The sequence below is a fragment of the Euprymna scolopes genome, chromosome 14 (genome assembly GCF_053919585.1).
Source record: "Euprymna scolopes isolate OS-2025 chromosome 14, ASM5391958v1, whole genome shotgun sequence".
Taxonomy (NCBI): Eukaryota; Metazoa; Mollusca; class Cephalopoda; order Sepiida; family Sepiolidae; genus Euprymna; species Euprymna scolopes.
Genome location: NC_136495.1, coordinates 33,776,414 through 33,800,345, shown reverse-complemented (window position 1 = coordinate 33,800,345; position 23,932 = coordinate 33,776,414). Strand labels below are relative to the sequence as shown.

At 36.0% G+C, this 23,932-nt stretch overlaps 3 protein-coding genes across 4 annotated transcripts in view; all 3 read right to left on the bottom strand.

Annotated features, from left to right (window-relative positions):
• The window catches only part of LOC145292939 (methylthioribulose-1-phosphate dehydratase-like), a 33,694-nt gene extending 18,844 nt beyond the window's left edge, over positions 1-14,850 (bottom strand). For both annotated transcript variants that reach the window (XM_080139110.1, XM_080139111.1), the window contains exons 1-3: positions 14,712-14,850; positions 3,176-3,270; positions 845-893 (exon numbers count right to left, since the gene is read on the bottom strand). In XM_080139110.1, the coding sequence (XP_079995236.1) occupies positions 845-893; positions 3,176-3,270; positions 14,712-14,729 (162 nt within the window). In that variant the 5' untranslated portion in view covers positions 14,730-14,850. The remainder of the gene's footprint in view (positions 1-844; positions 894-3,175; positions 3,271-14,711) is intronic.
• Positions 14,851-20,761: 5,911 nt separating this feature from the next.
• On the bottom strand, positions 20,762-21,115 carry LOC145292715 (uncharacterized). Its single transcript, XM_080138752.1, has one exon. It carries the CDS (start codon positions 21,113-21,115, stop codon positions 20,762-20,764), a length of 354 nt encoding a protein of 117 aa, XP_079994878.1.
• Positions 21,116-21,172: 57 nt separating this feature from the next.
• LOC145292714 (uncharacterized) lies at positions 21,173-21,790 on the bottom strand. The gene has a single exon (XM_080138751.1). The coding sequence runs from the start codon at positions 21,788-21,790 to the stop codon at positions 21,173-21,175; it is 618 nt and encodes a 205-aa protein (XP_079994877.1).
• Positions 21,791-23,932: the final 2,142 nt, after the last annotated feature.

Sequence of the window (23,932 nt, the reverse complement as noted above, 5' to 3'; positions counted from 1 at the left end):
TACTTACAAAGTCGCCCATAATTTATTTGGACATATATAACATTATTTATTTTCAAACTGTAATCTACGTACATGCGGGTTTCAAGATAACTACCTCTCATCAGCGTAGCTTGACTATTTCTAGGAATCAAATTCCAGACCATGTGTACATCAAAGTATAAGTTATCAAATTTAACAAATTTTCATTACTAATGATTATTATATTGTCCAATTTCTACTGTACACTCTTTAACCCTTATCCTTGAGTGGCCTATTGGCCTTGATAATGTGGTGATACCTATGAAAAAAAAAAAAAAAGAAAAAGTCCAATGTGAACAAGTTCTAATTGAATCGTCCCCCTAAGTAATCCAAGTTACAAAATTCCCACTGTTTACTATGCTAAAATCACAATGACTAATGTATACCTATTAACCCTTATCCTTGAGTGGCCTCTGGGCCTTGATAAGTGGTGACACCCATGTAAAAAAAAAAAAAAAAAAAAAAAAAAATATATATATATATATATATATATATATATAGATAATATGAAAATATATTTATAGCAATTAAGTTATATAGAGGCGTCATTGTTTCACCCACATGAATGAGAAATCATCAGGCTAAATGCCTATATTCTTCTCTTATTTTATCTTGTCCTTTAGTCTTCACATTCCATGAGTGTTGTTTCTGACAAAGGGGAAAGCATTGCTGTTTTCTGGATCAAAATCTATCCTTCTAACACTTAGCATTGGTTAGTTTTTGATTTTGAAGTAATATTTTTTTAGCTTTTTACATCAAGTAGCTTCATGTCTTGTCTGGAGCGATTTCCATGTAAAAAACAATGTATATATTTTTATTTATTTACCTTTATTAGCTCTTTCTGCACACCCGAGGGAGCAATATAAATTTCATCGCTGCAATAAAAATACATTTATGTTATGTATTTTATAGGCATCAAATAATAACACGATCAACTTGAAATGCTTCTTTAAAAGTTGATCTGAAAAAGAATAAACATTTTGGTCCTTATTTAAAATTCAACCGAATTAAAAAAAACAAAAATACAGAAAAATCTTTATGATGTACGTATGCGTCATATTCATGTCATATTCCAAAAATTACATAAATTGATCAAGTAGTTTTATTTTTAAATAAGAATCCAATTTTATCTGTAAGCAAAAGGAGACTGTCTTGCGTTGCCATCTTGAACCAAAAACAAACAGCAAATAAGTCTACAATAATTTAGATTTGCTAGATCAGCCTTGTAATGCTACTAATTTCACATTAATCACTTTAAATCGTTTAAAAATGGTTTACTTTATAAAAATAAAACTAGTTTACATAATTTTTGGAATACAACATTTTCATTTCATACGGTTACGTACATAATATTTTTCTGTAGCTTTTTTTTTTTTTTTTTAATTAGGTTGAATTCTAAATAAGAACATTTTTTTTGATAAATATGCCAATTAATATCCTCAGTAAATCCTCCTGCCCCCCCCCCCTTAAAAAATCACATACTAGATTTTTTGATGTGCAAACACTCTGAAAAACTTGAAAGAAAGAAAAAGTATATTTTAAAATTTAGAGCGAGGGGATCAGTTTTATATAAAAACTAGCCAGGGTCCCTGGTGTTGCCCAGGTGTGTGAAGGTGTGTGTAAAGGTGTTGGTTGAGCAAAAAAAAAAAAAAAAAGAAATTAGGAGTAGTGGTAGGCAGGCTCGAAGCTGTAACGCACCAGAGGAAAAAGAGGTGAAAAAAAGCAAGTGGTTTTATCAATGCACCCACCACAATTATGACATCACGGGCGGTCGAAATAACGTGTTTTATGTGACGTCGTTGATGCAAGGTTTGAATTACTTGCAAAAATGTTGATAAAAAAAGTTACTCCTTGTAAAAAACAGCCCAGTTAACAGAGAAAAAAAATGAATGTTTTTGTCCAATTTAATCTGTAAGGGTTATATAGTTTTGTGCAATTTATAGTGTAAGGGTGTTCACATCTCTCTAAAGTTTTCTTCCGTGAATTGTAGCTGTGTTCAGATGCAGGATGGCTATGACGCCATGCGATCATGTGAAAATGGTCGACGTCAGAACAGTTTTTCAACTTTGACAGACCAGCAGTATGATATACAATCACGTATGCACGGCTCTCACACATTCTTCAGATATCTGTCACTGTCCTTGTGCCTGAAACCAATGGCCTTCTCTGCTAGTTGTATGCAAGCGACGGATTCATTTAGTATGAATTCCGGACGACTTTCCCAATGATATATCCATGTGTACGGAACAATCTTCTTGCTGTTATACTCGTCAATCAAAATTATGGAATTGGACACTTTTTCCTCCTGTTGTGTTGTAGCAGAAGTAGTGTCCATGGTGCGCATGTGACGTGGAGTCCGGTTTCATAATGTAGAATGATGTGTAATAGTAAAATCTTGTTGCTTATAAAATACATTTCTGTTGATGTCAGAATTTTTTTTTTAATCTTTTTAATCTTGTTTGAGGTAAATATATAATGTTTTAAAGGAAAAAAAAATATCCTTTTTGGCTTTCTTAAATTTCTAATAATGTCGCCACTTTCAAACGATACCTCAAAAGTGCTAATAATTTTAATAAATTTTATATCATTGTTTCTGTTTTGCAAATATCTATGTGCTCACACCAAAGCTTTTTAGAAACACTGAAAATGAAATTATTGTTAGAAAGATACTAAGCATGAACGTCGTCATCATCATACTTGATTTAACGTCCATTTTTTACATGTTGGAATGCATCAGACAAATTTTAGAAATTGACTAATTTATCTCTAGCCAGGTCCTTATTTATCCCTCTTTCTCTGAAATCCATTCTTATCACTTCTTTCCGTATTTTCCTTGGCCATTTCCTGCCAACTGACCCAGGAATTCTTCTCTATTCTTTCAATGTGACCAAACCAACAAAGTCTCCTGTTCTGCACGCATTTCCCTCCAGCCGAGTTTCCAATTCTATTAAAATATTCAAAGACATTTTTGCAACATTTCTGACAATTGGGGTATCCATATAATAATCTGTTAACTTTACAAAGTAGGACACTCTCTCTTTCACCTCTGTGTAGTAGCTAACAAAAAGTGGGCCTTTGGGCTGCCCTTTACTATGATCAACCACTTGACTTTACTTTATAGATCAGAGATAAGATAGGTAAAAAATTAGGTTTATACTTGTGTTTTATACTGATTCCGCCACCTGTACCCGTGCACCAACCAAGATGAAAAAATTGCCGACATAATTCAGGTATCAAATTCCGCGGATGCTCCTGGAATAAAATAAGAAAAAAATTGCAATAATTAAAAATGTATTATGTGTTGTAACATTATTCAGATTAGATTAGGATATATACAGATAACGACACAGATGAAAATCGCATTCCAAATAAAAACTTGTTTTTAAACTTATGCATTGGGAAAAAGTTAGTATGCTCAGAATAAAATAGAAAAAATTATTTGGTAGCAGTTTATAGTCAGTTTCCTTATGTCTCAATTTTAACTTTTGTGGGAAGGTTTCGAAGATTTGCAGAACTATACATTTTTGGAATGGTTATTGTCTCAGAAATCAGAAAATCCATGTTTGCATTTGCCCAGATGTGTATATGGCGGCCATATTGGAATTTACAAAATGGCGACCATAAAATGTATGTTTTGCAATATCTTAACCTCTAAATAAGCTGATTTTAACTGCTAAACCTACATTTTCAGAGTCAAGGAAGCCAATGGTGGTGGTTATAAAGCAACAACATTTTTAACATTAGTGCATAACTGGGTCCAAACTGACCTGGTGTGGTTGTGGTATGGTTGTTTTATTGCAATATCTTTGTAATAAAAAATATATATCATTTATAAATTCATATTTCAGCCGTTCCTAAAAAAAAATCTTGCTTTTATATCATTAATTAAAATTGTTAATTTACCTCTGATACTTTAAGAAATTGTAGTTTTTCTATTGCTACTCCAAGCCTCCATATGTGGATCCAAAATAACCAAACTGTGGCTGATATTTATTGCAGAAATTATTACAAAGACACAGACATCCCGTGTATGGGTTCAAATCCAGTAAACAGGTAAAGTACAAGCCAAGCAATGAATCAGCATCATTCAAGTCATCCCATGCACGAGAGAATGTCCAGGTTCTGGGATTGGCACTGGCTGTCCACCAAACATAACACACGCAACAAGAAGCTGATGGATCTCCTCAACGCTCATGGCTATGGCCGTATCCTTCTCATGGAAACTGCTCTGGCAAATGCTTTTGTAGAAAATACTAGAACATACCAAGGACTCTATGTACCGCCATTCCTGAAGAAGGGTACCATTGTGTTTTTTACAGTAGATAACAGATTTTGCAGAGGATACTCCTGATGGGAAAGGAACCACCCACGGAACCATCATGGTAGTGAACCAAAAAGTTGATCCTTCTAACGAGCCTGTTGCAGAACCTCTGATCATAGGTGATGCAAAAAGTCTATCAGTCACACCCTACCATGTAGATTTGCTTGACTGTGATAAGCCAAAAGCACAGGCTACCAAGAGGTCAGAATAGTTTGCTATCAACCTCAGGATCCTATCAGCTGACACAGCTTGGATGGGTTGTTGCATCTGATTTATCCAAAATGAAACCCTTAGAAACTTCCAGCAAGATACCAGGCTGGGCAGGATACAACTCACTGCTGTCTGAAAGCCTTCCCTTGACACAGGTTGGAGTCTTGTCACTACTCCCAGAGGTGGCACACGAGTGGTCAATTCTGTTGACTGTGATCATACAAACAAATCAGCTGAAGAAGTTGGCAGTTGAGGAAGATCACCCCATGGTCATTACCTTTGACATGGCTCTATATGAAAGGGTGGTGCAGCTCCTAGATGAAAGACCTGTCTTGAAACAAATGGTTGTTCCCAGACTGGGTGAGCTGCATGTCATCATGGCTGACCTCAGAGTGCTTGGTGCCTCCATGGAGAACTCAGGCATAGATGATGCCTGGGTGGAAGTAGGTGTGTATGGTCCTGCCACAACAAGGCAAATCCTGAAATGCACACTCTACAAGCAACCTCTCCATGCTCATATCTAATCATACATAGCACTCTATGAAATGGCTCTGGAGGAGTTCTTCAAGGACAACCCACAACCGAAAGATGTGTGCCTGATGGCAACAGAAGGAGTAGAAGCTGCCTGCTCTGAGAGTAAAGATATGAAGATTGAATCCGTGAAGCAAGCAAACAGCACCCTCCTGGAAGCCTTGACTACTGCTGAGGTCATCACAGCATTCCAAAATTGGAACGAACAGAAATCCCAGAATGTGATGTTCAAGACCATGATAAGATACCTAGATTAGGTGGAAGCAATTCAGTTCTTTGTAGCAACAACTTGAAATGCTGACCTGGAACTCCATCAGCAAGCTGGAGAAGCAGTGAGCAAGCTGTTCTTTGCCATGGACTGCATCAAGTATAAGCGACTCTGGCCAAGATACATTGCAGATATGCATGACTTGAGGACCAATCACTCTCAGACATGGGAGGAATTACAAGCAGGCAATATATCAGTCACGCAAAGTGTGATTCCCTTTGTGTCTGTTGGGACAGACCATGCATGTGAACACCTAAACAAGCTGATGAAGACTAGCTCTGGCATCATAGGCATCTCTAACATTGCCAATGCCAGACAGAGATTTTTCCTGGTCACACCAGAACTTTCATGTCTGTCAAAAGAATTCAAGAGTCAGTTTGACATGGAAGCTGACAGAATCACGGAGCAACATGAGCTTGGACCAAGTGAAGTCAAAAGGGTACATGGTACAGTCGACAAGATCAAGGAAGTCATACTCAGCTATGGAAACCCCTTTATGATTAAAGGGGACAAGTTGTTCAATGTGATCACTAGGGCTATGATAAAAGAATATTCTTTTCATTATTCTGACTCTCGAGTATATATCAGTTAATATCTTATATGTTTTTAGATAGAGTGATGTGGTTCTCGATTGATTAACTGTGTCAGATATATACTAGAAATTCAAAACAATAAGAATATTCTCTTGTCATAGCCTTAGTGATCACTAATACCTACATCCAAAATGAGTATGTACCACACATCTTGAATGTTGACGTTTCTGCACAGAAGTTGTATAAGGATTATGTGTCAGATGTCAGCCTCTGGGCCCCTATGAAGAAAGAATAACAAGATGTTTCTTTCTGGGAAGAAGATTACAGTGAAACTCAATATATACAGATGCACATAAAGTCATGAAGAGTACATAGGGCCCGAGCAAAGCCGGGCTGAACTGCTAGTAGACACAAGGAAGGAGACCAAGGACCTGTTTGCAAGGGTCATGGTACTTGCTAGGTCAAGCAGATATATCAACCAGAAAGAGGCCATAGGAAACCTGACACCGAGGGCACTATTTGCTCCTGATAGAACAATTCTGCCATGACACGACAAATCTAAGTTAATCCATATACTTGAGAAGCTGACAAGAGAAGACATGCCCCATGAAGACCAGTCACCTCAAGTTGGAAGTTCTACCCACTAAGATGCAATGGATACAGAATTTACGGAGCCCACATCTACTGATCAGCCAAGTTGGAAAATAGCACTGGTGGATGGAATAGTGCTTGTGCAGAAGCAAGAAACCAACGACTGTAGTGACAGTCAAGAATCTGAGTAGCTGCTTCAATGACAAACTGATACAACTAACGCGAGATTATGATGAAATCATCCTCATTTTCAACACATAGAAGGCAGATTCTCTGAAGAGTGCAAATCAGAGATAAACGAAGACAAGGAAAAGCGGTACTTATACAGTTTAGTGACGACATTAAAAAATGGAAATAATGAAAAAAAAATTTATTGTACGTAACTGTTATAGACTGAAGTTCTCCGAAAAAAAATTTCACTTCATTTGATCAAGTAGTTTTTTTTTTACAGCGAAAAACAATTATTTATCACGACGACGTCAACGTGGCCATTTTGGAAATGTATCTAGCAGAATACCTCCATTTTAGGCCAAATTTCGCAATCTAGCCTTTTTTTCTCTCGCCATATTGAGATGCGCACAACACATCTGCAATTTTTTTACGTTTTTTTTCTTTTTTTTTTTTTAAATCTGCAATTTTTTTGCGTTTTTTTTTTTTTTTTAAATAAGAATACTATTGAATATGCAAAGAAATTGAAGAATGCAAAGAATTGAAGAATTTTTATACGAGATTATTTTCGAAACATGCGCAGTTGGACACGCATGGATAACTTCGAAACTTTGTTTATTTACTTCTGTTACAAATTAAAAAAAAAAAAAAACACCCCAAAAATGGCATCTGTCTTCGCAAAAAAAAAAATCTCATTCTAGTGGGGAAAAAAAGGGCTAGATTGGCCTAAAATGGAGGTATTCTGCTATGTACGGCAGTTACCTGCCCTTGGGGAATTCCTGGGTCTGCAATAACATTTACAAAATGGCCACGTTGACGTAGCCGTGATAAATCATTGTTTTTCGCTGTAAAAAAAAAAAAAAAACTACTTGATCAAATGAAGTGAAATTTTTTTTCGGAGAACTTCAGTCTATAACAGTTACGTACAATAAATTTTTTTTTCATTATTTCCATTTTTTAATGTCGTCACTAAACTGTATAAGTACCGGAAAAGCTTCTATTCAATATCAAATCAAAGATGACACTAACATCAAACACATCCCAATGAGGTTCCTCTCCCATGACAAGACGAAGGCTAATCTGACTGACTATTTTGTTGCCAGAACTCTAGAGTAAAACAGGGATCATCCAAGCTGATTATAACATCTGCTTCTGGATAAACTAGAGACAACAAAGACCTGGTCTTTGAAGTAAATAACCATGAGGAAGCAGACACACTGCTGATCCACCAGGCTGTGCTGGCTTCACAGTGAAACCCACTTGATGCACAGTTGGTATTTTTTGCCCCAGATACGGATAGGCACAGCAAACTATTATCTATTGCTAAAAAACACATCCATTTCTATGGCCTCTGGTGTTGTGCAAATTGAACAACTGTAGCGAGCTCTAGGTAAAGAAGGAGCAAAGGCTTTACCACCCTTTCATGCGTTCACTGGGGCTGACAACGAAGACAAGGAAAAAGCTTCTATTCAGTATCATGTTTCAGTGCAGCAGCCAGTGCCAGAACGATGAAGATTCCCAAGCTGTGATGCACGAGTGCTCAACCGCAAAACAAATTAGCTGCAGATTTAAGCTTTTTGGCCAATTTTTAGATATTTTTCATCTGAGAGATTGAGTTTTCTAACGATACAAATCTTGTCATGGTTCGATGCATCTATGAAAAGTTTTTGGCAGACATACACACACACAAAACTAACACACATTTTCCCTTTTATATAATAGACTAGCGAGGGGTACCCAGCGTTGCCCGGGTGTTTGTAGGTGTGTGTGTGAAAAAAAATAGGTGCCCGTGAAAAAAAAAGCCTTGACGACGCACAGTTGGAAAATAGTAAAGTGAGAAAAAAAAACAGGTGCGCATTTTTGATTGACGTGACGGCGATAGGTATTCAGTAGTTAGCATTTTGTGCGGGACAGTTTTTAATGAGGTCAATTAAAAACCCACTCCCTCGTCTCGAAATGAAAGCTACCATCTGATATGATGAAGTCGACATTGACCAAACGTTAATTAGCTCTCTAGAGACCACTGGTTCTGGGCCTGTGATTAGAGTCGAATTTCGCTTTTTGTTTATACCGAAAACCGAATGTAACGCGTGCCGATGCGGGAAATGTGGAATAATTAAAGTTTGAAAGTCAATAAAATTAAATAGACAGGCGAGCTCCGTGGTTAACTGCGAGATATTACAATTTATAGATGATATAAAAAGTTTTAAGAAGTTGCGAACCGAACAAGCGCTTCTCTGAAAGAAGCCTTTTGTGGACATCGAGGAAAAGCGTACATACATACATACATTTTCGCTTTTATATTTATAGACTAGTGGGGGTACCCGGGGTGTTTGTAGGTGTGTGTGTTGGAGGAGGGGGGAGTAGATGCACACCTTATGTTAAACTTCTTTTAAAAAAATCGGAAAAACAAACAAAAAAAAAAACCAGTGAACATGATGTAAAAAGAAGAAAAAGTAAAATAAAAAAAAACTTGTTTAAAAAAATCGGAAAAATTTTTTTTTAAATTTTGGTAGGTAGATAGGTACGATCGAACCCGGAACGTTGAGGCGAAAAACCTGATAACTTACTGCTCGCCCACAAAAGGAAAGTAACCAAAAACAATTTCATTTTAATATTTATAAACGCACAAGTGGCAGGTGTGCTGCGAATTTAATTAGGTCAAAGGAAATTAAATTCCGCACTTAATTTTCACTGCGGGGTAGTTCTTTTGGGTTTATTTTTTACCCAACTTTGTCTTGTTTTGTTTTCCCAAAATGTTGGAGAAAACCAGCTCCCCTTTCTTAGGGGAGTGTCCAAATGAAAGCAATTGTCTGATATGACGATTTTCACTGACATTGACCAAACGTCCATTGCTTTCTGGACGCTCCCGGCCCATAGGCCAAGGACTGCTCCTTAGTTTCACATCAGTTTCGCTTTTATACAAAAAAGCCCAACCAACATGTGAGAAGCCGAAATAGCGATAATTTTGTAAAAGTCGACGTAAATAAATCTAGCCGCAACGCACGTTCGCAATTCGTACATATTATGATCTACGCGGTATATACGAAGTTCTAAGCGATAATAATCATTTAAATTAGACTTAAATGTTTCACTACTTTAACATTAACCTTTCCTATTGCAACTCCAAAAGAAAATTAGTATTTGTTAGAAAATGTATCAAGTATTCAGCATCTCATATGTAAGTTTACTCATTTGCTTCCTAGCAAAGTTAGACACAAGGTCATTCTATAGCAGGGAATCCAACCCCCTTACAAAGTGCGTACTCTGGACAGAAGCAAAAACTGCAATGATCAATCAGCCCAATCAGAGATTATTAACAATAATCTCAAAGGAGGAGGTAATGCCTGAGAATGTCAACTGTATCGAATAAAACACTTAAAAAGGATATTACGGCAAAACTGAGTTTTGACAATCTTGTTACACCCACTGCAAATGCACCGTTTTCATCTTTGGGTCAGTGATGATAGAAGGGGAGGCTGGCAGTCTCTATATAAAATTAGGTGAGAAAACCTAACCTACAATTTTTTTTTTTTTAAATAATAGAAAAATTGATTTTTTTTGCTTCCAAAACAACAGTAAATAATTATTTTAAAATATTAATTGCAAAATATTGACAAGGAAGAATCTAGTAAATCATTCCCCCATATTGGAACCAGTCGATGCTTGAAAACAAAACTGCTTTTAAATAAAGGGCACTCTGGCAACCCTGTTCACCTGTTCTTTTAAATTTTCATACGTTTCTTATAAGTTTTGGTGAGGCAGAAAAAAAGCAACTTCAAGTCTGCATTGTCAGAAATATTCACGTTATACTTTATTATTATTAGGTTATGGAACAAAGATAGAGTCCAAAAATTCAGCCTCGTTCTGAGTTCGGGGAAAGGTGGGTTATGTGGTACTCTGTCACCGGCGTCGGAGGGAGAACCTAGCCCCTTTGAATAAAGTGCCAAATTATTAAGTTCAAACAATAGAAAAATGGAAAAGGTGTAATATACAACAAATAAATGCTACCAAAGGCAAGATAAGTTAAAAAGAAAAACCAGAATCAAAGAAATTAAAGAAAGAAGCAGTTCAAAGCATTTACAAGCATTTATTACTATAGACAACATTTAAGAATTAGAATTTTTGGTGTTTGTGCACTTTTGTCACCATACTATTTTTAAAGAGTTTTTTCAGGTTAAATTCAAGCTTCAAAATATCTTTTTTTTTATTAAATTGTAAGGTGGAAGCACAGAATAGTTACAAAAAACCCTCCTCTCCCCATGTTAAGAATGGCTTTCAAAATAATGTTATTTCAGCACGGTGGCAAAAGTGCACTAGTACAAAATTTTTTTTTAAATTCAACACTTCAAAGAATTAGAAATTTTTTTGGTAAACCTCCAGCCAGGTTATTGCGAAAGCCGTTTCTAACATGGGAGGGAGGGGGAGGGTATTCCAAAATGCATTTTCTTATTTTCAGCGTCCCCGTAGTCAACGTCTTAAAGGTAAGTCTTCAGGTGGTCCCGCAGTGCACTTTCACCAAAAAAGCTACTTGATCAATGTACGTAATTTTTGGAATATGACATCTTCGTTCTGTGATGAACACCAAAGATTCAAAACAAAAAACAAGCATGGCAACCAGTGAATTCAATGAAGAACAGAGTGAATAATAAGGGTCCTAAAATCATAAACTATTTGTCAGCAACAATTTTAAATGTGACATCCGTTCAAAACAGATCCGAATATCCTAAAAATTAATTTTTTTAAAACGGTAAATCTTTAGTTTGTACTCTAACACATTTTGACCTTTTTTTTTTAATTAAGAAAATTAAAATTTACGATTTTACTACTAAACTGTATTGAACATAAGGCTGACTTTGATCTCACCACTTTGAATGGAGTTGTCTCCATCGGATTTCATCATACCTGACAAAAACACTTATGACTTGCTCAGTTGTAAAAATGTGATTTTCTTGAATAAAAAAAAACATGGTGCTTATGTATTTTTGGTACCACATTATTTTTAATGTTTTTTCAGGTTAAATTCAAGTTTCATGTTATCTTTTTTTGGCAGAAGTACACAAATGAGGCCCCCATAATGAATGAAATACATATCGGCTCCAATGCTGTACGCAGCGTATTCCAGGGAGCGTTCATTAATCTGAAAAGAAAGGAAAGAATTTTAGCGTGTGTGGCCTTGTTTATTTTTATTTGAGCTTGAATTTTGCGCTTTTTAGATTATTTTGTTAGGTTTTTTTTTTTTTTGGTTGGATATTTTATTTGGCCGAAGATTATAGTTATAGGTAATTATTAACAGGAAAATTGGTGCATATCCAGATTAGCACTTGTGGCGATAAACAAACAAAAAAAAAAAAACCTTTGTGTACCTACCTATCATGGAATGAAGGGTATTATTTTAGAAAAAGCGTGAACTCGAACTAGTAGGTAAAAATATATTGGTTTTGTAGATTTCGGTGTGCTAAAAAGAATCTGAAAACCCTACCCGTCGCAAATTAATAGTTTCGGAGATATTAATATTTTTCCAATGGATTATTTTTTTTATAAAATCAGCTATAATGGCCTAAGTCGGCTGATTGCGTATGCGCACAGACCGAAGAGAAATCACATTTATTTTAAAAAAATCAGCATTTTATTAGTTTCAAAAAATAAATATCACAACGCATGTGCGCACGAGCGTAAAATGACTTGTAACATTGGAGGAATTTTTAGCGGGCATTTTAAAAACAAATGTGGTTCATTTTTGTTACGTAGTTTTTAATGCTTTTTAATTGATCTAAAAAAATTCAGTTTTCATGAGCAGTTTCCAAAAACAACTGTTTTTCCGTAAGTAACGTGCCAAAATTTATCGAGCAGAGTAATGATTAACATTTCACAAAAATTCTGTCTTTACATTGGTGGGGGCGGAGAGGTGTTTCTAAAATTTTACCGAATGAAGATGGTTGTCAAACCGAGCTTTCATTTCAATGTTGTTGGTATTTTTTTCTCATATCGAAAAACAGTGAAATTTTATTTGGTACAAGTGTACTTATTGATCTGCGCTATTTGTTACGAGGGATCAGATTAACAGTGTGCCATTACTGCTACTACGACAGTGAACATTTAAAAATGGCGGGTGTTGCCGGTGCTACTGCTAGTGTAATGTAATCTCATTAACATCATGTTAATGAGATTACATTTTTTTAATTCCTCAACATAAACAAAATATTAAAAAGGTGTCAAAATCAGCATCAAAACAAAGTCAAATACAAAATTAATAGGGTTTTTATTTAACGTAACATGGAATAATGAATCAGGCTTTTATTGTTGACATATTTTTTTATGTGTGTGCCGATGCAACACATGTCAGTAAAGTAATAAATGAATAAATCGCTCAATATATGTTACCGTGACATAAGTTGACATATATTCGGTTGTTTTTTAATAGTATTTTGTCTAGTTTATTATTTATAACATCTTTTCCCAAACTTACCGTGTTAAAGAGACAGTCGGGCGCCATTTTGAATTTTCCAATACATCGGTAAACACTGCATGTTTTTCGAGCTGAATAAACATGTTACATTGAATAAAAACACAAAAAAATATCCAGTTTGGTAGAAAAGTAACTTATCTTGCCTTTGATAACATTTATTTGTTATATATTTGTTTTTTGACAACTTTTTCGAATCTATGTGTACAGTAATACAAACCCGAGGGAGAGAGTCTTACAACATGAAAAGTGAAAAAATAGTAGATAATTTTGAAACATTTTTAAAGCATGTGCATGAAAAATATGGTACCTCTCTATACATGGCGTCATCGACATGAGACCATTTCATTTCTCCTACTGATCTCGATATGTATTCCATAAAAATCATATAATAAAATAATTCGCAAAGTTCAAGCCAAAATAAAAATATCGACCCCCCCCCTCAAAAAAACAAACAATCCGAACAAGCCAAAATAAGAAAAACTAGGCGCTCCCTAAGTCGAACTGCGTCCGATGCGTATTTCGCTGGAGGGGCAGAGGGCACTCGTATACGTTCGCCTAATCCGAAAAGCGCAAAGTTCAAGCTAAAATAAAAAGAAAGACACCAAAATTTTTCCCTTTCTTTTCAGATTAATAAACGCTCCCTGGAACGTGCTGCGACGCGTACAACATCGGAGCCGATGCATATTTCGCGTGCCGTGTACTGTACGTCAGCCCTTTTTTATTATTAAATTGTTAGGTGGAAGCACAGAATAGTTACAAAACACCCTCCTTCCCCATTTTAAGAATGGCTTTCGAAATAGTATTATTTCAGCGCTGTACCAAAAATACTTGATCAAATTACGTAATTTTTGGAATATGCCACCTTCGTTTACGTATCATACAGACTTTCCTGTATTTTCTTTACTTTTAATTTCCGCGATAAGTGCAATTCTAAATAAGCACCGATTATTTTGGTACTTTTTTTTTTTGGTATTATTATACAAACACCGTGACAGCGTTAGGGTTAGGGTTAGGGTTAGGATTAGGGTTAGGGTTAGGGTTGGGGTTAGGGTTAGTGTTAGGGTTAGGGTTAATTCGCTGTCACGGTGTTTGTATAGTTTTACCTTTTTTTTTAACAAAGAGCGCCGCGCCGAGCCATCCTATGGCTGGATTTGTAAACAATTTTTTTTTTTTTTTTTTTTGTTAAACATTTGGCGAACCTGAACCAGAATCATCCTCCAAGAACCATCTTGTCATGTTAAGAACGGCTTTCGATTTTTTGCCATTTTTTCAGGGGATTCTTATTGATTGGACACTGATATATCGTGGGGGGGGGGTCTCTGGTTCAGGTTCGCTAAATGTTTTCTCTCTTTTTAAGATAATTACTGGTTATGAATAGTTTGGCCAATTTAAACTATTATAGGTGAGTTTCCCCGAATAACTAACAGCAAACCAGTAAAATAAAATAAGATACACGTGTTTGTATTTATTTATATTATTGCAAAGTTTTAACAATGAAATTCTACTTAAGTTTTTATTCTGAAAGTCACTGAAAATTACTGATTTTTACTAAGAATTAAAAAAAAAACTATCGGATAAAGCCTAATGCAACGGAATTCTTACCTTGTCCAGGTTCGACATTTCTTGTTTTATTGAATTCTAAATCTGTCTTAACTTTGAACTAGTAATGAGGAATTTCTTCATTTCCCACGTGACGTGCCACCGCCAAACGGTGTTGTTGCCAGCTGAGATTTTAAAAAACCCGCTAGATCAGGGGGGAAAAATCTCCAGAAAATCGCTAGATTTGTAACTTTTGCCGCCTGAAATTTTCAAAAACAGCTAAATCGAAACAAAAAATTTCTCCAAAAAAGAAAAACATTTCTTAACCTACATAAAAATATTATGAATATACAAAATATTCCGTGTTTTCTCACTCGGTATTTTTGGAATTATATTGAAGCGGTTAGCTCCTCCGAAGACTTCCAAATTTTATCAGCTAGTTTTATCTGTCTTGCAACAAGGGTATATTTTGTTTTGCAAGAAACAAGCCATAAAATCAAACAGCGTTTATAAAAGTTGTACGAGCCCTTTCTAGTCTCACACAAAAACGCGCATTCACATCTCAAGCCATTGTTCTTGTCATACACATACGCGCACACAAACATACGCACGCATGTACACACACGTAGATATATTCATGTTCACACACTCACATTCACGTGCATACACACACACACTAACATACACGCATGTACACACGTACGCACACATGGGCAACATCACTTCCCCTTTGAAGGAAATCCACACATGCACAAAAGACCACCGGAAACAACTATAAAAGCAAGAGACCTGACCTGTTTTCCTTCTTTTCGACTCAGCTCCCGAGCCTGCGTGCCTCACGTCACCTGCTACTATGTGTTGGGCAAGAGTCAACAGACAGTACGTACACCTTACACGCTTTCTATCTCCATGGCCTGGATTGACTTTTTTTCTCTCTCTCTCTCTCTCTCTCTCTTTCTACAACAATAGACTTTCCCTCTCACCAGCTAACAGCGAGAGACACACGCCAAACTGGATTGACTTTCTCTCTCTCTCTCTCTCTCTCTCTGCAACAATAGACTTTCCTACTCACCAGTTAAAAGCGAGAGACGCACGCCAAACTAAACACGTGCTGTACCCTTTTCTTTCATTTGTTTCTTCACAAAATAAATCCTAGTTCGTTTATTTCAATTTAACACATTGTTCGTTTCTTTCTCAATGCAATTCATTTTTCCTATTTTGTACGACTGGGGGATATGTATAATATATCCACCAGTCCACCACAAATTGGTGACACCCGAACGTGAGATGAACACGCATTTCCTTCTATACCACAAGTCCCGCAACAAACTGGCGACTGACTGATGTGAAATGAACACGCATGGTAACCCTACTTTTTTTTTAAATGAATTGTTTTGAGCGAGACGCACGTTTTATTTGATAAAGAAAAAACGAACATTTCAACAAAGAAAAACAGGTGAACTACTACCAACAAGAATCTCAACGAACTACAATGACAAAACCCCTCGTCAGACTCGGCAGAAAAATAAACACAGAGCTTTCGACTTCATACCGAATATAAAGAAAAATTCGAGCTCGACAAACATTTTTCACAGTTTCCTGACATTACCCTGCAACAAACGCGAGAAGCAAAATCACATAGGCCTATACACATTCTCTTCTGCACAGCAGATGCAACAACAAAGAAACAATTACTGGACATCCCTATCAACACATGGAAGAAGTTGAATCAACAATACGAGTTGAGATGCACCACGCACGCTGATAAACTCACAACTGGAAGGTTTGTTGACAGCCGGCAACTGGACACCACCGTTCAACACGAACGAATGTGCAACAAGCGCCCGTACAAGCAATGTACACACACTACCGCAGACTCACTTGCGAAGACACCATCAACTGGACACCCACCGTTCAACACGAACGAATGCGCAACTAACACCCGTACAGACAATGTACACTCTACCGCAGACTCACTTGCGAAGACACCGTCAACTGGACACACGTATCAACACGAAGAAAATTTTCCTTCCAAACAAACAATTCACTTCACTGTCCAAGCAACTCGTTGCACATGTCAGCACACAACAAAAAAACAAACAAACAAATGTCAGCCTAAAAAAAGAGTAAACACCTTTTCTACGCGTCAGTAAATACTTTTTTTTACGAACACACTCCGTTTTTGACGTTTTTTTTAATAACCACACCAACAGCAAAAAAAACAGGATGAAAAGTCAATTGCCCAAAACATTACTTATAAAAAAAATATATATACACTGCATATTTTTTTTTCCCTGGGAAGGGGAGTATTGTACGAGCCCTTTCTAGTCTCACACAAAAACACGCGTTCATATTTCAAGCCATTTTTCTTGTCATACACATATGCGCACACAAAAATACACGCGCACGTACACACACGTAGATATATTCACGTTCACACACTCATATTCACGTGCATATACACACCCGCTAATGTACACACATATACGCACACATGGGCAACGTCACTTCCCCTTTGAAGGAAGTCAACACATGCGCAAAAGACCACCAGAAACAGCTATAAAAGCAAGAGACCTGACCTGTTTTCCTTCTTTTCGACTCAGCTCCCAAGCTGAGCGGTTGACGGACCATCTGCTCCCTTTCGGGGCGCGCATGCCCGCGCGCCTCACGTCACCTGCTACTATATGTGGGGCAAGAGTCAACAGACAGTACGTACACCTTACACGCTTTCTATCTCCATGGCCTGGATTGACTTTTTCTCTCTCTCTCTTTCTCTCTCTATAACAATAGACTTTCCCTCTCACTAGCTAACAGGATTGATTTTCTCTCTCTCTCTTCCTCTCTGCAACAATAGACTTTACTTCTCACCAGTTAACAGCGAGAGACGCACGCCAAACTAAACACGTGCTGTATCCTTTTCTTTTATTTGTTTCTTCACGAAATAAATCCTAGTTCATTTATTTAAATTTAACACATTATTCGTTCCTTTCTCAATTCAATTCATTTCTCCTAACAACTGGGGGATATATATAATATATCCACCAGTCAACTACAAATTGGTGACCCGACGTAAAATGAACACACATTTCCTACTATACCACCAGCCCACTACAAAGTCAAATTGAGATATATTACAAATTAAACATCACAATATTGGCGTATCTAAATATTGAATATTGCCGAATAAAATTCTCAGCAAATATCAGAAAAATTGATATTTACAGGATAAAAATTGAAAAGAAATCCGCAAAACGCAGGCACCAAATTTGTATGTGAATAAAAATGGATAGAACTGTGGTGACCTGCTGAGTCCAACTGGAATAAATGACAGATAGGAACATTTCACAGCAATCACCGCTTTGAAACGCCTACGTGTTATTAAGAATGTGTAAGAACATAATTGTTGTGATATGACCACATGACTACATAAAAACAAAGGAACTATGTTTATGCTCCCTCACGCTTGAATACGGTGTTTAGTCCCGAAGCAGCAAGCAGGCACTATAAAGGTTTTTACCTGCCAAAATCAAAGTGAGTTTCTCTCCAAATTCTCAAGTGCAGCACATGTTTGAGAAAGCTCCGTCTTTGTGGGACGTTAAAACACCCGTCATAGTTTTTTGTGGGTCGCAGATGAACTACAATACCATTGTGGAAATTTGTTGTGTTGCGACCGACACTCTGAACTCACACGAAAAAGAAACATGAAAAATACAAGTCAGAGAACAATAAAAGTGTATTTAACACAAACGTAAAATACAAAGTAAAATATATAGGTTGCAAAGCAATTGTGTTTGCGGCTTTTTAAGAAGTCCAAAAAAGTTCTTTTAACGTCTTATGTGACGGCTCCTTTCAAGTTAAGAAGTAGAGAGATGGAATAATACATCTGTTCTCCACTAATGTTCGTATGAAAGAGGGCGTTTAAAGAGAGTCTTTAGTCCAGCTTAATAAATAGGTTGCCATGATTGGTCAATGAGCGGCACCTTTGGCCAATGAGACAGGGCCTTATTTAAATTGTAAGGAAAGGGAAATAAGATGAAAAGGGAGGTAACTCTAGTTTTTTTTATATTCTCTCAACAACAACAAAAATGCGATGAATGAATTCGTTGCATGTCCCTTTAGGACTTAATATTTAAACATTAATGCTTAATATGAGCTTTAACATAAAGCTTTCTTAAATAAAATTTCAGGCATTATTATGACCCGATTACAAGAATGTTTATGTAGTTTTTAATAAAAAAAATTTCTTTTTTCTCAGGCATTATTATGGCCTGATTACAAGAATGTATACACAGTTTTAATACAGAAATTTTTTTTTTTTTTTTAATAATTCTTCTGAAGTATCTGTTGGTCCCATATTAGGATTCTTACAAACTTCAATAGAAGAAGGTGCGCTTTCATTGGATTCCTCTTCAGCTGGAGTGCCAGGAAAATAGTTATGAGTTAAAGACAACTCTAATGGAAACAAATGCTTGAAGCTATGTATTTCCACTGCACCATCGCCTCTTTTTATTCGAGCGGAATGAACTTTGCCATCGCTCCTACTAAACAGTTCAATAACTCTGCCCAGTTTCCAGAAAGGTCTAGGCTTGGCAGGATTCTTTATAAGAATCACATCATTTACCTTGATTTTATTGTGAACTCAATTCCATGCAAATCCTTGCAACTTTCCCTTGGACTCAGCAAATATTCCTCATGCCACAGGTCTTTGAATTTAGAAGTCAATTCTTCTCTGTTTTCCAAGGTACTTACAAGTAGAGATCTTGTGACTGGTTCTGTTTCAACTAAACTGGGGTTGTCAGCTTGAAAGGAAAGTTCAGAGTTTATGTTAGGATGAATAAAACAGTTGGGTGTTAAAGGGAATAATTCAATGACATTAAATTTGAACTCAACCTCAGATCAAAAGTCTCAAACTCAAATCCAACTGTTCTCTTCTCTCTGCACTTTCCACACTGACCCCCAAAATAAAGAAGACGGCTCTTTTATAGAGAGATCCAACCATATCTCATTTGCATACCCCCTCCCCCCTCTCGTCACATCACGTGATTTTCAGTCCATAAATACCAGGGGGCGGCCATTTTTATTTTCTCTTTTTTTCTTTCCTAACACGAGCCGCACGATGCGTGAGGTAAGGTTTTTTACTTTTAACCACATTCAATATCAGCAGAACATCTTTAGATCAGAGGCCTAGAGTTCACTGCCCTTTGGACGTCTGATAGAAGGGTTAAGATTTAAAATTTTGGATCGACCTAATGTTTTAAACAAGCATGATTTTATTACCCTGATCATTCTCTCCCAAGTACTACCAATCCAAGGGGAGTAAAGAGGTATTTTTATGTGCATGATAGCAGAGCTGGTAAATGCATTATTGAATTCATTGTTGTTGATGAGAAGTTTAATTACATCACCACCTAAAGCAGCATTAAAGGAATGTGCATTATCACTGTATATATGAGTGGGTACTCTAACAATATTAGAAAAACGAATTAATGCGAGAATGAAAGCTTGAGTGCTCATATCCGGCACAAGCTCAATGTGAATAGCTCTCACATTCATACATGTGAAAATCAACAGATACATTTTTGTAGACTTTCCTTCTCTCTGTACCCAGATGTGACCCATGTAATCAATACCAGTATGTTGAAAGGGATTTATTAGCCTAACTCTGTGTTTCGGCAGATTTGTTAACTTGGGGTATTTAAAAGCCAAGATGTTGAATTTTTTACAGGTATAGCAGCTTGAGATTACAGACTTCACCGACTGCCTTGCTTGGGGAAGCCAATATCCAGACAATCTCAATTTTGTTATTGTCGTGCCTATGCCCAAATGTCTCCACCGATGATTGCTATCCAAAATTATTAATTTCGTTAGTGGATGTTGCTTGCCAATCAAAATTGGAAAGACCAAATTATAGTCATATCTTGAATTGGCAATTCTGCATCCACTCTTAAGACCCCGTCGGAGTCGAGAAAGATGTTGAGATTCTTAACCAGTGAGGGAATCTTCTTATCAAGGGGGTCCTTCAGATAAGCAATCTCGACATCAAAGGCTTGTGATTGCATCATTTTAATCAAGTAAATTTTGGCAGTCTGTTTTGGATTAGACTGTTTCTTCACTCATTTATATTTATTCACAAATTTGAATATGAAGGTAGTGGCATGGCATAACTTGTCCAAACTCGAGAACCTGTCAAAGGGAATTAGTGGTTTACAAATAGTTCCACTTATTGTACTATGAAAAACATTTTCCACATATCGCTGGTTTTCCGGACTCAGGCAGCTCAAGGTACTTGTAGGCCAATTCTCTGGTTCCTGAACTATCCATGCAGGTCCATATGTCCATAAGTCCAGTTTCACTTTAAATTTTTCCAGGCTGACACTACGAGAAAGCAGATCCACCGGATTTTCCGCAGAGGGGATATATTTGTAGTAAATGTCCACTCCAAATTCTTTGGTAAAATTCTCTTTCATATCATGAATCTCTCTTATTCTATTCCTGGTATATAGGCTTTTTGCCTTCACATTGTCTTAGAGAAGCCATGACAAAACAACTTGAGCATCCACAAAAACAATAATGTTCTCAATTTTAACATTAGAGTATGTTCTCAGCAACATGCTCAATGCTTTGAATGCAATGTATACAGCAAGCAACTCCATCATTGGCAAAGTTTTAGCTTTCATTGGTGCTACTTTCACTTTAGAAAATATTATATGGGATTTCCCATTTTGCATCCCATAAATAACAAACCCATATGCCTGTGGTGAAGCATCACAGAAGATATACAACTTCAGTGGACCGTCACTGTCTACAGCCTGTCGTGAGAAGGACAGATTCCTCAAACCAGAGAGATCCCCAGCTAAATTTGACCAGATTGTCATTATGTCTGTTGGCACCTTTTGATCCCAACTCAATTTGAGCAACCATAATTTTCTAAGAAGGATTTTCGCTTTAACTGTTACAGGAGCACAGAGTGATAAAGGATCAAATATTTTTGCTGTCTGTGCCAAAATATCCCTTTTAGAGCGTATATTTTCCTTAACTGAAGTGTGAGAGATGCTGATAGTATCTGATTCAGGGTTGTATTTATACCCAAGAACCTTTTCATACTCACAGTTATGTTGCACAATACTACCATCCTCAATCATGATTTCTCGTAGGCATCTATAGTTGGAATTACACAACCTCAGAAATTTCCCTTTTGCAGTCGAGGCACTGCATTTTTATAAAGGCTGATTATCTCCTCCAAAGAATTGCTTGTCATACATAAGTTGCCAACTTCAGATTTCTCCAATATGTTGAGTTCTTTAACAGGGTCTTCAATGTCGGCAAGACGATCATTAACATTAGATCGAAACTCAATTTCTTTCTTTCGTTCGTCAACGAAACCACAATTCTTCAAATCAAACTCTGCTTTGATGCATATTACTTTAATTTTTTCATTCAAGGAACAAACTTCAACTAGCATCTCCTTGATAATATCTTCCTCTTTCTGAAAAGTCCTTTTTCTTAGTCTTTCACGTTGTTCCAGCATTTCGATGTTAAGTGCAATATCCTCCTTTAAGACTTCCCGGGCAACTTCGAGAGCCCTTACACCCTTTAATGTCTTAAAATTCTCCATTTTAGGATTCACTCTTATTTATTTTAAATCCAACGTGAATTCAGTTTCTTTTTTTCTCGAAGAGCGACAAACAATTCGTAAAGAAGTCTCGCCGGAGAATCTCAGCTTTGAAACACGTGTAGTCCCAAGTAATGTTTCTATTTTCTTGTCTCCTCATGACAGCAGAGTTTAACTCAAGAATAGTAAAATATATATATTTGGGGGTCGGGGGGGGGGGTAAGCAATAAATAAGCTTTGATTTAAAAGGGTTTTTTTTTGTCACAAGACAAATAGTGATGAAATTGTTTTTGTCATATGGCAAATAATAGAGAAGAATTTATTTATTTTTTCTTCTTTCTTTTCAACAAATATTACCAAATCCGCACGAGGTTATAAGATGACTACTCGTTCGGTTGCGCAGACTACAGTTCGTTCATGTGTATGTAGAGATTTTTTTTTTATATATATAAATAGGGGACTTCTTTAAAAGTGATCTCCTGTATTTTATTTTTTTGTGTGTGTTTTCTTTTTTTGCAACAACCAGCTAAACTTGAGAATTGTTTTGCAAAATGTTGTGTTTGCGGCTTTTTAAGAAGTCCAAAAAAGTTCTTTTAACGTCTTGAGTGGCAGCTCCTTTCAAGTTAAGAAGTAGAGAGATGGAATAATACGTCTTTTCTCTACTGATGTTCGTACAAAAGAGGGTGTTTAAAGAGTTTTAGTCCCACTTAATAAATAGGTTGCTGTGATTGGTCAAGGAGTGGCACCTTTGGCCAATGAGACAGGGCCTTATTTAAATTGTAAGGAAAAGGAAATAAGATGAAAAGGGAGGTTTTTTTTTTATAAATTCACCACATCCAGCAAGAACTCAAACCTCCTTTTAAACATTCCAAACCACTGTTCTTTTAATATGAACATATATACATACATAATAACTTATATGGATTACAGACTGTTTCCACCAGGAAATAGTCATATTGACTCCAAGTCCTCCTGTGGAACAACTATCATAAAAAGCAGTAGATTCAAGCTTGTGCTATACACATAAAATCCGCACACATACATTTAAAAACGTTCATTTAAAACATTTAAACACAAGAAAACACTTATGTTGGAACACCTTATTTTAATACTTCTACCATTTATTTAAATGTTATTATTTGATACCATTTATTTAAATGTTATTAGTTGATACCATTTATTTAAATGTTATTTATTTGATACCATTTATTTAAATGTTATTTATTTGATACATTTATTTAAATGTTATTTATTTGATACCATTTATTTAAATCTTATTTATCTGATACCATTTATTTAAATGTTATTTATTTGATACCACTTATTTAAATGTTATTATTTGATACCATTTATTTAAATGTTATTATTTGATACCATTTATTTAAATGCTATTATTTGATACCAATTATTTAAATGTTATTTATTTGATACCATTTATTTTAATGGTATTTATTTGATAGCATTTATTTAAATGTTATTTATTTGATACCATTTATTTAAATGTTATTTATGTGATACCATTTATTTAAATCTTATTTATTTGATACCATTTATTTAAATGTTATTATTTGATACCATTTATTTAAATTTTATTATTTGATACCATTTATTTAAATCTTATTTATTTGATACCATTTATTTAAATGTTATTATTTGATACCATTTATTTAAA